The sequence below is a fragment of the Trichogramma pretiosum genome, unplaced genomic scaffold (genome assembly GCF_000599845.2).
Source record: "Trichogramma pretiosum strain Unisexual culture from Peru unplaced genomic scaffold, Tpre_2.0 scaffold81, whole genome shotgun sequence".
Taxonomy (NCBI): Eukaryota; Metazoa; Arthropoda; class Insecta; order Hymenoptera; family Trichogrammatidae; genus Trichogramma; species Trichogramma pretiosum.
Genome location: NW_019640793.1, coordinates 25,972 through 40,199, shown reverse-complemented (window position 1 = coordinate 40,199; position 14,228 = coordinate 25,972). Strand labels below are relative to the sequence as shown.

The 14,228-nt window shown below is 34.6% G+C and overlaps 2 protein-coding genes across 4 annotated transcripts in view; both read right to left on the bottom strand.

Annotated features, from left to right (window-relative positions):
• Positions 1 to 13,426, bottom strand: part of LOC106657374 (protein retinal degeneration B) — a 48,422-nt gene extending 34,996 nt beyond the window's left edge. The window contains exon 1 of one of the 2 annotated variants that reach the window (XM_014378866.2): positions 13,265 to 13,426. The gene's annotated coding sequence lies outside the window, so the exon portion shown is untranslated. The remainder of the gene's footprint in view (positions 1 to 13,264) is intronic. The other variant, XM_023457647.1, reaches the window with a different exon arrangement.
• On the bottom strand, positions 2,366 to 3,871 carry LOC106657375 (uncharacterized protein DDB_G0271670-like). Of its 2 annotated transcripts, XM_023457676.1 has the most exons (5): positions 3,278 to 3,871; positions 3,090 to 3,202; positions 2,838 to 2,990; positions 2,565 to 2,722; positions 2,366 to 2,442 (listed from the first exon to the last, which is right to left on the bottom strand). In XM_023457676.1, the coding sequence occupies exons 1-5, from the start codon at positions 3,829 to 3,831 to the stop codon at positions 2,440 to 2,442; spliced, it is 981 nt and encodes a 326-aa protein (XP_023313444.1). In that variant the 5' UTR covers positions 3,832 to 3,871; the 3' UTR covers positions 2,366 to 2,439. The 2 variants fall into 2 exon arrangements, with proteins under 2 accessions (XP_023313444.1, XP_014234356.2); XM_014378870.2 differs by having other exon boundaries at positions 3,090 to 3,871.
• Positions 13,427 to 14,228: the final 802 nt, after the last annotated feature.

Genomic DNA, 14,228 nt, shown 5'->3' with positions numbered 1-14,228 from the left:
ATCCGGTGGACACCATCACTCAAAATCTACTCGACCGATCAACTTCATATTTTATACACTATTTAAGTAGATGATATATGAGGTAATGACGTCGAGATATTTTAACTTTTTGCATTTTTAAATGCTTTTTACGAACAAGTACGATGAATTTTTGCCTTCATTTTGTCAAAAAAGTCATTTTTTCACTTCAAAATGATGCCAAAAACTCAAAAATCATTTTAAAAGAAATATCTCGACGTCATTACCTCATAATTTATGTAGATAAATAGTGAGAAAAATTTGGAAAGAATCGGTCGAGTAGATTTTCAGTTACAGTGTCCACCGCAATCGATCTTATTTTTTCAGTTTTGTGAGAAAATTTGCTGTAGTTAGCTTATTTTTCACTATTTTCAGCTGAAAATTTAACTGAATGTTCTTCAAATAACCATTTATAATGTATATAATTTATAGATAAATTCATTTTACTATGTGCTTAAAAAAAATTATTAAAATGCAGCTCGAAAACCATCGAACAAGACCCTACCCCCCCCTNCCCCCCCCCTCTTAAGATATACCTATGCTACATTCCCCATATTTATTGAAATATGAGAGAAAAACTGTAAACCACCCATATATTTCTATGTTAATATCCCCCCTCCAGGCACTAACATTACTTCGCTCAGATGCAGACCACACTTTTTATTGCACACTGTGCATAAATATCACTCACTGTACAAAGTGACATGATCGAGTTGGATATCTCACGTACCATCAGCTGTATTTACCAAATAATAAATTAATCACCTTTGAGTAGTGTGTAATACACGGTTAAACATTTTTTAATTAATGTTCTGTTTTGCGCAATGCTGAAATTTGTGAAATGTACCGTACACGAGTTTACTATAGAATAAAGCAACATACTATTCAGGAACCAAGTAGTCTCAGTTTTAAACTCATAACAAATTTTTCTTTAATATTTAAAATTTTATGCATAAATAAATTTCAATACTTCTTGTGAAAGATATTGACCTCGTCTCATAAAATATATCATTTAGATCTTCGATAATTTCAATCATTACATTTACAAGTTTTGTTTCAAACAATTATTATACAGCTCTACATAAATTTATAGTGTACTTGAGGGAAAAAAGGAAAGATTCAGTCGATGAATGAAAGCTCGACAAATAAGGGAGTCATTTTGGTTTATAGCTCACAAAAAAAATTTTTTAACTTACAAAATAGCGTCGATATAGAGGAAAAAATTTCAAAAATTCGTTTCGTTTTTTTTTTAAACTTTCAGAACGACTGGTCAAGTATATTTTTAAGTTAGGATGGTTGGTAACTACAAAACCATTATGTCGATTAAAACGCGTTCACAGTTTCTAATTGTCATTAAAGCGCCGTGTAGTCACTTGCGCTCAATTTTGAGTTTGACGGTCTAAATTCGAATTCCTGTACCAAATTTTAGAAGCTGATTCTTGAAAGTATAAACAACTCAAATTGTTCTTTGATAATGGAAATTATTCTTGGATGTAATGCACCAAGTGAATGGGAGTTGCAAATTTCATGAGAATGTGACAAAAATCACGATGGTCTAGATGAATCTCAAATCGATTAGAACATTCTCATAAATACAAAATGCTGAGTTTTATTTAAATGTAATCACATGAACTTTCTTACGTGAAGGGAACATAAAAATATTTTTGATCGTTTGTTATATCTTTCAGTATACTATATCAACATTGATAAATATAAATATACAGCTTAAATGCAGAAAACCTGGTTTTCTGTAGATCAAATGTTTCTTTTTTGGGCTGTATAACAACAAGTTGCAATTCTTAGTTAGAATTATAGACTCTAAGGAAAGCGTGGAGAAATATATCTTATCTCGATGCTAAGTCGTTCAAACGCTTTTCAAGTTGCTTCCCAACTACGTAAATAATTGTCCAATCGTTCCGTTCTCCAAGTTCTCATTAAACTTTTAACGTGGCTTTACAAGACACATTTTTTAAAGTATAGAAACGGTTTTATATCTTCTTAACTTTACAAACAGTTTATCGCCAATGAGTTACATTTCATGCAGGCACGAAATTGAAGAGAAAATGCCACCATTCTTGAAACCATTGATAGCGAATCGCTTTTTCCAAATTTTTCATTCATGTAGTTGGTGAATTTTTTATCAAACAAGAACATATTTAAAGCTATTGGTTAATTTACAACAGTAACAATGTCACACTCAATTATACATTTTAATTTGTTATAAACGTGATTTCGTTTCTTTATTTTTTACATATATAGTTACTTTTGTAAGTACAGACGTGATTTAAAAGGATCAATTGAAAAGCAAAATGATAGAAAGCCGTTACTTTTATCAGTGATCAACTCAGCCGTTGATGAGATTTAATAGTTTTTTAGTTGGATCAACTATAGCAACATCTAGTATGTCACAATAACAATTTTTTACTGCGTTTTACCAGGATCGTGAGACGGCGTTGATTGACCCAAGAAAAATTAATAATAGTTATCAAAATAGCTAAGTCGGATATTAATATCATTTTTGTATGTAATAGCATTATGGTCATTACCTTAGTTTTAATATTCATGTAAGGATACGGTGTGAGATCGGCTTTCTCGTGGGTTTCATTGTTTTTGTTATATTGTACGAAGCTACCGACAACGAGGAGCGAAGGTAACATGAAGAAAAATGTCATGGACTGCCAAAATTTAAATTTCTTTTCGGGTTCTAAAAATCACGAAGTAAATGTTACGTTACGAGCTTAATTTTTTCAATTTTTATTGTTGTTAAAAAGTATTTTTACAACGAGACAAAAGAGAAGAGAAAATAGAGAGTCTTTTACCGTCACTGCAGCAGACGGGAGAAGCGTCGCACGGACACGGCGGCTGCATCATACTCTGGCAGCCCATTTGTGTCAACATGTTGGGATTAATAGGAGTCGGACACGAGGGACACGTCGTCGATAAACACTGCACCGGGCCGCCACCGGAGCCTGCTGTATTACCGTCACCAACGGCATATTAGGATTCATTACTCGCGTTTCGTTTAGCAGGGTCCGAATCGCGTACATTCAACATATAGTAAGGTAACTTACAAGGATCCGGGGGACTTTGGCACGCTCGAAAATGTGGCAAGTCTTTGGAATTATTTGGCGGGTTGGCGCCACTCACATTGGCGCAAGGATCGCATCGAGGGCAGCCAGGTTTGCTAAATTGATTATCGAGAGGGAAAAAAATCAAAGACTCAGGGCGCAAATGTTGGCGGATGTAACGTATTTTATACCTCGAAGTCTCGGAACAAGTCAATCGACAAGATTTAGAATAATATCCCCCGGGCGTCCAAGTAGTCGCTCTACCCGTGTTGAAGAGTTTAGGGTGGCTGACTGACTTCGTGGCTTCCTGCATGTTAGAAGGGGCTTTACTCTGATTGCTGCTCGATAAACTGTAGGGTTGCTGACAACACGAGGGCTGCGTATTAGTCGACGGATCGGCCGAGTGACAGCATTTCGGGGGCCTCCAGCTCCTGTTCGACGGGCAAGTTGGAGCCTTGTCGAATTCGCTTGATCCATCACTGCTGCTGCTGCTGCTGCTGCTGCTGCTGCTGCTGTTGTTGCTGCTCTTCGAAGAGGAGCCGCGATGCGTCGAGCTCGAGAAAGAATCGCTTATCTCTTTGCAGCCTGCACTACCTCCTTTGCGGCAATTGCTGGACGGACCGAGCGCACTACTCGTTTGACTGAAATTTTTTTCAGTGTAATTTAGGTTATGACTTAATAACTTCAACTTCGAAGCTCGGTTCAACGATACTAAATTTTTCAAAGGGTTTAACGGGAAAAACATCGTGAACGTGACCACGGGCTATTTTCAAGTATTTTTCTAATTTTTGGTCAATAGTACGGCGAATTTTGGCTGAAACGAAACCTTCGCGAAAGTTTTTGGCTTAAAAAATGTTGATCACATGTTTCCTACTCTGTACGGAAACGAGTTTTGTCTCGGACACTTAACCTATTTATATTCTATTGAATTCGCCATCGCTACTAAAACACATGAACAAAAGGTAGGATTTATATTTTAGTTATTTACAGTTAATGTGAATTATGCAAAATTCTGCTCGCGTCAGCGGCTAAATAGGTCAATCATTGTATTTGAATATTCATATTGCATTTTCTCAAACACCGAATTCCATAAATAAGCCTATATTTGACTTTGTATTTTGAAAACAATGACCGATTCGTTTTTATTATTGGATCATAAAATATCATACCAACGCGTCGAAAACGCAGGTTTTATTGAGTGCTCATAACACTCGAACAAAGAAGTACATATACCGTTGCTTAAATGGTGGTGTAAATTTCTTTGAGAGCTCCGTAAATTTGCTTGTTAAAATTTAAATTTGCCGCATTTACTGACGCAGCATTGGTACACGTGTTTAGAAGTATGTCTTTGAGTTATTAACAAACAAGCGGCTCAATGAGCAGTGCTGAAGTGCCTGCGCACGTAAAAAAATATAACCGATATACATTCGAGATTCGAGTTTCAACTGCGCTATCTTAGTCAGGTATTTCATTTTTAATAGTCTTGGTCGCGAATTAAAAGTACCAGCCACATCCACCCCCAACGCATAGGTTTGCAATACCAAGGCACCCTACTACTGAAATTTAGCCAATTTCCTATTTATACTTGCATCATGGAGATAAGTTCGACTTTGCATACAGAGGACAAAGTTATTCCATAAATCTTAATTAAGACTTTGGATCATCATATGTCAAACGTGAGTTTGGGAAATAAATGCAACGATTCGACAGTAAAAATATTATTTTATCCAAAAACAACCTATAAACATGATATTTTATGTTTTAAAAACTTTAGGACAAATTTTACAAGATCTTTTAAGCCAAGATGCTTTCACTTATATCTCAAAGTACTTTGTGCTATTAACCGAGTTTGAAGGTCCTACCACTTACGTCAAAATATTACTAAAAAAATTTTTATTTTTTACTCTCACGACTGCAAAACATTGAGGCAGAAGCTAATAAGGAATTTTCTCGCATAAAAATTTCGACATTGTGTTGCACGCTTTGATACTTAGTGAAGACTTATATCCAGCAAAAGTTGGCAGTTGGATCAGAAAAATATATATAGTCACTGCAATAAAATTATTGGACTTTATTTTGCTATTGATTTCACATCATTTTTTCGCTGTGGCGACAAAATATCTTTTTCTGATCTAACTGTCTACTTCTGCTGGATCTACCCACAAAATTTTTTTCAAATAGTTCAGTGCCTTTTTAATTCAAGTACGTCTAAGTGCGTACATGCACAAGTAATAAAATTGCAAAGCATGCATCACACAATGTACGTGTTTGTCAACAATTTCGTTTATTTCGTACATCTGAAAATTCTCTTGCATTTAAATTTATCGAAATTTCGCGCACTCTTTTAAAAATAAAAATTAATGAATTCCTTGCGCGAAAAAATATACTAAATGCAGGGTATACATAGTTTTTGATTACAAAAAGCCTCAGGATTGCGGTCGGATCGAGTAGCGAGAAATTTCATTGCAAATATTAGGGTAAAATTAACCATTTTAACATACATTATTATGCGAAATTATGCGAACTGGACCGAGTACTGCAATCAACGTAACAATTATGGTCGCATGTACTCTTCCTCTTTATAGAAGAAAAATAATTTGAAAGGGAAAAAAATATTTTCTGTTATCATCGCAAAAATTATTAATTTTTTTTTTCGAATTTTATAGAACAAAACTGCCTTGAAATTGGTCAAAGGGAATCCTCAATTTTTTCAAAATTTTTTATCATAATTTTCGAAAATCGAACTTACCAACTTTTCTAAATAGTTCAAAATTATCTAATTAATTATCAATTATTCATTTACATAAATTTTAATAGTTGAAAAACAAATTTCAGATAAAAATCAATTATTATCTAAAAAAATAATTTAAAAATTAAAGTGATTTTCATTTTTGTTTTAATGAATGATCAATGCTAGTTCAGTTAAATTTTATTTTAGGGCCATGAGGGGAAAATTATCATCTTAAATGTCGTTCATTTCACGAAATCAAGTTAAAATTTTTACAATAGATCTTCAGAACTTTAGTATGTCGTGAAAATTTAAATTGATCTCCTATTTTTGTTTGTATTTCATGAGAAGCATAATGTACCAGAACAGCTGGAAAAATAATCAAAAGATGAGCGCTCGAGCGTAGTGAGCAACAAACTCACTACGCTCACCCCACTCTGCGATACCAGAAAGAGAGACTTATGGCTTCGAAAGAGGGATATGAATGTGAACTTAGCACAATGCTATAAAATTGAGTATGATATTCATCTGAATTGGTAAATTTGAATTGTCATGCGATGACAAGTTAGTTGCATTTTGATGAGCCGAGGTTGACAATGCAAAACATAAATCTTTTTCAGAGAAGGAATATAATTTGTATAATTTATGTATGTGTGTGGTTTTCTGATAGCCTTCTGAAAATAGTTCCAGAGCAAAGCTGAATTAAAAACAAATTATTGTTGAAATAGGCACAAAGATTTATTTTGTGAAAATAAATGATGTTGAGTTTGATTTTAATCATTTTGATGTCATATTTTCACTTTTAAATTTTAACAAAAAAGCTATTACTTATTTAGTTATTTAATAAAATTTAAATAACCAATGAAATCTCTTTAAATTTAATTGTTTAACGTAACATTTAGAGGACAGTATAAGAGAGGAAAGGAATAAGGAACTATTTTTTAAAATAATTTTTTCGTAAATGTAACTATTACATTTTCAATCGTCGATGCCATTTTTTGTCTGGAATTTTATTTTCGTTTTATTTAAGTGACTTAAGGATGCGGAGGAGGTGGAAGCAAAAAGATTTTGCATTAAAAATTGTAGCTGTAAAGGTTGATTCCTTTGTTTTAGAGTATTTATGTATAATTGGCTAACATATCGTTAAATAAGTTAAGTAATTAAAGCGCAAATTTTGTTCTGTAATTAGGATAGATTTTTATAAAGAAAAAAAAAGAAGCGTTTAAGTATAAATGAGAAAGAGGTAAACGGAGCTCGCACACCTACGAAACGGCACCTATAAAAAACGTGCGAGATCTTTAATTCAAATAATTTTGCCCTCTCTTTTGTATGCCAAGTACGGACAGGTGCAAATCAGAAGCACCAAAGGTAAAAAATACGGTGACTGAAGAAGCAACGAAAAAGCATAAATTAATTGAACGTGAATTCGTTATAGGATGGTATGTGTGTATCAGAATGCTGGAAAGGTAGGTATATATTCTATCGAGGGTGCAAAGTGTCATCCAATAACGAGGAGTGACGAGAAGCTTCAACGTCGACAAAGCCTCGAGAACTAAAGCGAGAGAGAGAGAGAGAGAGAGAGAGAGAGTAAAGTAGGCCAGGTGCTTTCTCTCTCTCTCTCCCTCTTTACTACGTCACGAATTCGATATAAACACAGGACCACAAGCTCTCTTTATCGGAAAATAGCGACGATCGCCCGGTTGATTAGCGAGGGGGTCAGAAGTAGCCGTCGGCCGATATCTCATCATATTTCGTCGAATTGCAATGCGGATACAAATATCAACAGAGTCAGAGCTCTCTCAGTCTCAATATATCTCTCAACTGCAGGATGTCCAGGAGCGTTGAGCAAGGCTCGTTCATTCATATCGATTAGAAAATCACTACATTTATATACACTCGACGCGTCTATTGCTTACGTCGAATACGTTGACATATACAGCATCGTCGTGCGTGTCAGCCGGCGAGAACTAAAATCCTGCGCGCACGAGCAAATAGACGGAAAGTAGATATGCACGGACTGCATATACATGCCGCGATCACGAGAATCATGTTAAATGCGAAATACCAAACTACAGATGTACGTATGCATAATCGTAAAAGAAGAGTCAGGTAAAAAAAGGCGGGAGAGCTCGTTCGAGGATCGGCGCACGCGCTAAGCTTGTAACCTGTTTCGGCCGAAATCTCGGCCAGCAACAACTGGGGTATCGCACATGCTACACGGCTATTTATGTATTATTGTACATTGTATAATGTATATAAAATTAAACTTTCTTCAGCAAATTTTTACAATTTATATATATATATATATATTATATATGCATGAAACTCGTGTATATGTGTTCGTGTGTGCACACACGTGATCCAATGTACAGCTGATGAGTAGTATACTTGAGTTGTATAAAAAAGAGCAGGCCTATAGCGTACACGAATATATACAAGTTACTGTAACGGTGAAGACGCTCAGTAGTAACAGTCATGCCGCAGTCGTAGTGGTCGTCTCGTTTTATTCAAGCGAGCTTTTATGGGCCATAGCACATCAGTGCGATCGATCAGCCACGCGCGCGCGAGCTTTGACGTCACGCCGAGCCCACGTCATAGAGAGAGAGAGAGATGAACAGAACCAGAGCCCAGCCTCTTTCTCCCCTACCACCTTCTTCTTCCACTTCACTCGGTATTCTTTTTTATCCTTACACCCCTTGTAAATAACGTCATCGTCGCTATTTCTACGTCAGTGAGTAATACATGTAGACGCACAGTCGGTGTAAAGCCTTGATACATCAGGCCGCCTGCGCAAAGGCCAGAGCAGCATAGGCACATTGATGCTGCGTCGTCCGTACCCGGCCGGTATTCGTCCTTTCAAATAAATAATTAATTCATTTTCTCTTGTTCTACCGCTTACTTATGAGATTTTTTCGATAAAATCGTTTGCTAGCTTTCGAATTGTCTTAGGATCGGTTGTATTTCGTTGAGCTATTTTCATCGCGTTTCGAAATAAGTTTAATTCTCGTGGAACATAAGCACTGATGTTTGTGCTTTCTCTCTCTTTCTCTCTCTCTTTTATTAGCTTTTTGGCGACAATGCCTTTGCCGAGCGACGAACTTCGTTGAACTTGCTCTTAATGTTGTATGAAAATAGGTCACGCGCACACAACTTAGATTCGCTGCTCATCTATGTATTGTATACAGACCATACAAAAATTATGTGCTTATAAACATATTGCAATTGTCGCATTCAAAAAGAACATACTTATGATTGTCAATGAATAAGCTTCCACATTGACACGTTTACGAAAACTCACTCTAATGTACTAACATATAGGATAAATTAGTTCGGTCAACCGGTCAAGGAATAATAAATAGTTTCAATTATCCGGTCAAGTAGTAATATATCATTAATAAGTAAAACGTAGTCTTTTCTCTGAATATACACTCGGCAACAAAATTATCGCAACAAAAAAATTCATCGAAATTTTGTCGATTTTCAAATGCTTCTATCTTGGGCTAGATTTATCGTATCGACACGCTTTTTTTTTTAATTTCTTGGAAATTTTGTCCTTTTTAAATCCATATAAATTAAGATAAGATTTGAGTTAATGTTGAGTTACCAGTAGTATTTGAGCGTGACCCTAAAAATTACTGAAAAAAAAGGACTGTTTGAACGTGTACCAGTACCACAGTGATTTTTTTATCGAATTCTAACATACACCATCGCAAAGTGCTCTTTTTAACGAGTAATTTAAAAAAAAAAGACCTCTCTACGATTTTTTTAACGCCCTGTAGGTCGATTTGAAGATACCATTTAAAGTACGTAAAATCTCCCGTTTACCTAAAATCAAGACGATTTTCTGGGCATTTTGCGTACATAAACCGTGCCTCCAAATCGACCTACAGGGCGTTAAAAAAATCGTAGAGAGGTCTTTTTTTTTTTAAATTACTCGTTAAAAAGAGCACTTTGCGATGGTGTATGTTAGAATTCGATAAAAAAATCACTGTGGTACTGGTACACGTTCAAACAGTCCTTTTTTTTCAGTAATTTTTAGGGTCACGCTCAAATACTACTGGTAACTCAACATTAACTCAAATCTTATCTTAATTTATATGGATTTAAAGAGGACAAAATTTCCAAGAAATTAAAAAAAAAGCGTGTCGATACGATAAATCTAGCCCAAGATAGAAGCATTTGAAAATCGACAAAATTTCGATGAATTTTTTTGTTGCGATAATTTTGTTGCCGAGTGTATAAGCTAATTGAACTCAAACTTTATAAAAGAGAATCTTAAGGTGTGGTAAATTTGAATCTGATGTCCGATTTGAAAAAAATCAAAATTCCTTACTCAGAATAACTTCCCCGAAAGGTTTGGAAATAATCATGTATAAATATATTATATCCCTGCTCACCAACGCCCCATTAGATACAATGTAGATACAAATTTTAAATAAGTAACATTTAATTATTTATGAAAAAAATTTTATAATTATTTGTATATTTAGGAATAGTATACGTATAGAAATTTTCGAGTGTTTATTTCGCAATTATACTTTTGGTAAATTTTTCCTATCATTTTTACTCAACAGTGGAAGCTATCATTTTTCATACAATTTTCGTAATACCAAAAATCGTAGCAAGAAATGAATGTTTCCCTTCTGTATCAATAAGGAGAAAAATGAAACCCTAATTTTAACGAATAATTATTTCGCACGAAATTCTAATAAGTCACAAACAACATAAATAGCACGAACAATTTTTCAATAACTTAAATATCGTTTTTATTAAAAACTCTAAACTATTTGTGCTGTGTATATTATAGCTCTTTGTTAATACCAAATTAATTATTTTAAAAGAAATATTTTCCTTGGTTTGTGGACATAAAATGGAGTAAATATTGAAATATTGAAATATATGTTACATCGGATATGTAACGCGCGAGCGGAAAAATACGAGGTGCCGTAATTCTGTGATTTTATCCCATAAATAATAAGCGATGTACTTGCAAATTTCCTCGCGAGTATATCTATAAAAAATGTCTAAATATAACAATATTTCTTGTTTTTGCGAAGATTTCTCGGACCTATATTAAAATTTTTTGTCACTTTTGGGCGAAGTCCAATGTAACGACTGCTTGGTAGCGACATAGAAAATGGTAAAGGCCGACGTTCATCCTTATGACATAGAACAGACATTAACGACAGAAGATGCAGCAGTCAATGCACTATACAGAATACAACTCGCGAAATGAGTCAAAAACGAGATTCCTTGCGGTTTTTCTTTTGATTGATCTCTTCAACTTTGACGAACGGGATTAAATTTTGAGTACTATACAAGACGAATTTCTGTAATTCAATATTTAAAGATAATTGTACAAATAATTACACTCTTAACGGTATCAATCTTGACCAAGTCCGGTTTCGAGTTTCGATAGTAATAATGAACTTCAAGAAATGTTTTGAACTGTCGAAGAGTGGATCTTTGGCTTTTATTATTAATTCAACATTGATTTCAACGAATCTAACAGATTCACCTAAACATTGAATTTATTCAAATAATGTCAGTCGAATTAATGATTTAAGTTACGCTTTTTAACAGTTCTATATTGTTTTTTGATTGGAATATCATAATTAAATTAATAAATGAATAATCTTTTCTAAATTACTTTTCAAATTTAAATTGGATAGGTACTTTTGAATGAAAATTATTGACATTTCTTTCTTTGTTTTTTTCTGTGGTGGAAAACCAAAAAGACATAACTTCATTTTTTTCGAACCGTTCGAATATTTCGAACCATTCGTTTATATAGGAACCACCTCTCCAATGAAAATATTGAATAAGTTTGTATGCAAGTTCTTGAGAAAAACTTACATAAAATCTTATGTCAGATCTTGGTTATCGACAGTACGTAATTACTTCGGTGACTTTTTTCAGAAAGAAATTAGTTCAACTCAAAAACCCTAAATATGGAACAACATGCGCAAGAACTTACGGGAATTATTATGTAAGATCTACACGAAAAAAATGAAAAAAAATTTATCATTTTTTTCTTGCTAATAATGCCATCTTCAAGAAACTGGATTAATCCTGTTAGAAGAAATAATATTATTTTCGTCAACCCTTTGATCAAGATCTTACGCGAGATTTTACATAAGTTTTTAATCTAAGAACTTTCACCGTGAATAATATCATACGTAAGATTTTAAATAAATAGAATGTAAGATCTTATGTAAGTTCAAGTCAAGATCTAGCGTCTATTGCTAGATCTAACAGCAAACACTGTAGTATAAGTACACTTTGGGGAAAACGTGGAACACATTAACTGCTGTGTACATTCATTGATACACAGTTTGAAAGATATCTCAAGTTGAATATACGAGACGTTGTAAAGATCGAGCATCGATGTTGCTTTATTTTATAAGAATCACTTTCGATATCGCACGTGTGTAGAAACAGCGCAAGCAAATACTCAGGTTGCTCTGAAAAATTGGTGTTGCAGCTTATCTTCTATCCTCTCGACGAGTGTATTCTCATAATTGTTTCGAGCTTTATTAGCCGCGAGCTCATAGCCTCCCTTACCCTCGCACGATGTGATATAGGGGTACAAAAAAGTGTGTATAATACACGGCTTGTCGAGTAAAAGGTGAATCTTAGGGTCTTCTTCCGACGCGCTGATCTCTCTACCTCGTCTACATCCACAGAGACTATTGTATGTACATAAACAATGTTATAAGTAAAGCTTAGCTCGGGCGAGTTACGGCTCGCTCCGTCATTTATCGATCAACGGAACGCACGCGAGCTTCGCCAGTATACTTCGTCACTGCTTAAAAATAATAAATGATATTACTGTTGTCTCCTTTTTTTCTTTTTTTTCCAATGATACGTGAATTCATTTAATAACAAGTAAAAATATTACAAACTGTCGGGAAGAAAGAGGAAGTTGGGCTTATTTTTTCACAATTAAGACATCGTGAATTTGATAATGATATATTACTTCATTAGGGATGGACGTATGAGTTTAGAAGACGATATGAGTGAACTGATGGAACGCATGCAGTGACAAAAAAACGGATGGGCGTAAATGAAACCCAAGGGCGAATCAGTCGTGCGCGATGCGATTTGTGAAAACATCTTTTATACTTTTTTCGCTCTTTCCTTCAATGGTTTTCCCATCATTCGCCTGTTCACGTGCACCGACGAGAATTATTTATAAATTTTATAAAAAGAAAATATATTATTTCAACGTACAAATGACCTATGCCACGCAACATGCCGATCACGACAGCCACATATTAAGATAACAAAATGTGATTCTTTGGACAACTATATCCTACTGTCTTTTTATACGTCATGTAGAATGAGCTCGAGCGACGATTTGAAACCAAACGTCCCACGAATCATAAAAGATAATTATTTTGTAAAATCTCATTCAAGATAAAGCTAATTAGGCTACAGTTCAACTCACCAAAATTTTCATTAATTTTTATTTTGCTTCACACCTTGCAACCTGTCAAAATTGAACACAGACGTGCATCTTCATGACATGCTTGCTTGAGAAACCAAAAAAGCCAATTCACGAACTCTTCGTTACACTAAGATTTTATATATATGATTTGTAGGTACGAACACGCGTATGCACGTGCACGTACGTATAAACTTGTTCGAACTGTCACACTTTTGTACCTGCGGCTCGCGGACGACTTGTTCGAGTTACCGTATTTATTTATATACCTTTTTAACTTATTGGTTGTACAATTCTCAAACTTGCCATGGCTGTGAAAGAGTTGCTCGTGACATTAGACTGCGACCTAGATTGAGACACTGGTTATAATTTGCACGACCCGATGATGCTGTATGTCGCTCTGTCATGATTAGCAGAGCTTCTTTTCTCGCATTTAATAAAAGTACCACGCAGAGGCTAACACCCAGCTGAGAACAGCTAACCCAGTTTTAGTGACAGTGGACAAAGTTGCTTGAGCTTTCGCGAAACATCACCCGAATCATATTTTCATGAATTTCACCTTTTTAACTTAATTACACTTTCTCTTTCTTGTAAATAATATTAATGTAGCCGGAATTATGAGTGTTTTCTACAGAAAACACAATCTGCCAGCGAAAACACGCTATATGTATAAGAGAGAACGCGCGTGCTGAGAACCACACTCCGTTGATATTGCAGTGGACTGTAGTTTTTGACAATACTAATTATCAAGCCGCAGGAGCCATCACAAGTCAAATTTGAACTTTCGTTACATGATGATAACAATTGATTATTTGTGCGTTTGTAATGAAGGCGAAAATTATTCGCTTATTGTTCAAAGTAAATAGGTAAATATTAATCCTTCCTTGATAGAGATAAACAATAAAATAATCATATAGTAAAGTTTTTGATTTAAAAATAAATTACAATTTTCCATATTTACTTAGAC

What these genes read in the sequence shown, in the direction of transcription:
- LOC106657375 (XM_014378870.2), bottom strand. Translation starts at nt 3,831, where the DNA reads ATGTTTTTCCCGTTAAACCCTTTGAAAAATTTAGTATCGTTGAACCGA. An exon ending in CCAAAGTCCCCCGGATCCTT is followed by an intron (nt 2,991 to 3,089) that starts GTAAGTTACCTT and finishes ACGGTAATACAG; the next exon opens with CAGGCTCCGGTGGCGGCCCG. An exon ending in TCCCGTCTGCTGCAGTGACG is followed by an intron (nt 2,723 to 2,837) that starts GTAAAAGACTCT and finishes CGTGATTTTTAG; the next exon opens with AACCCGAAAAGAAATTTAAA.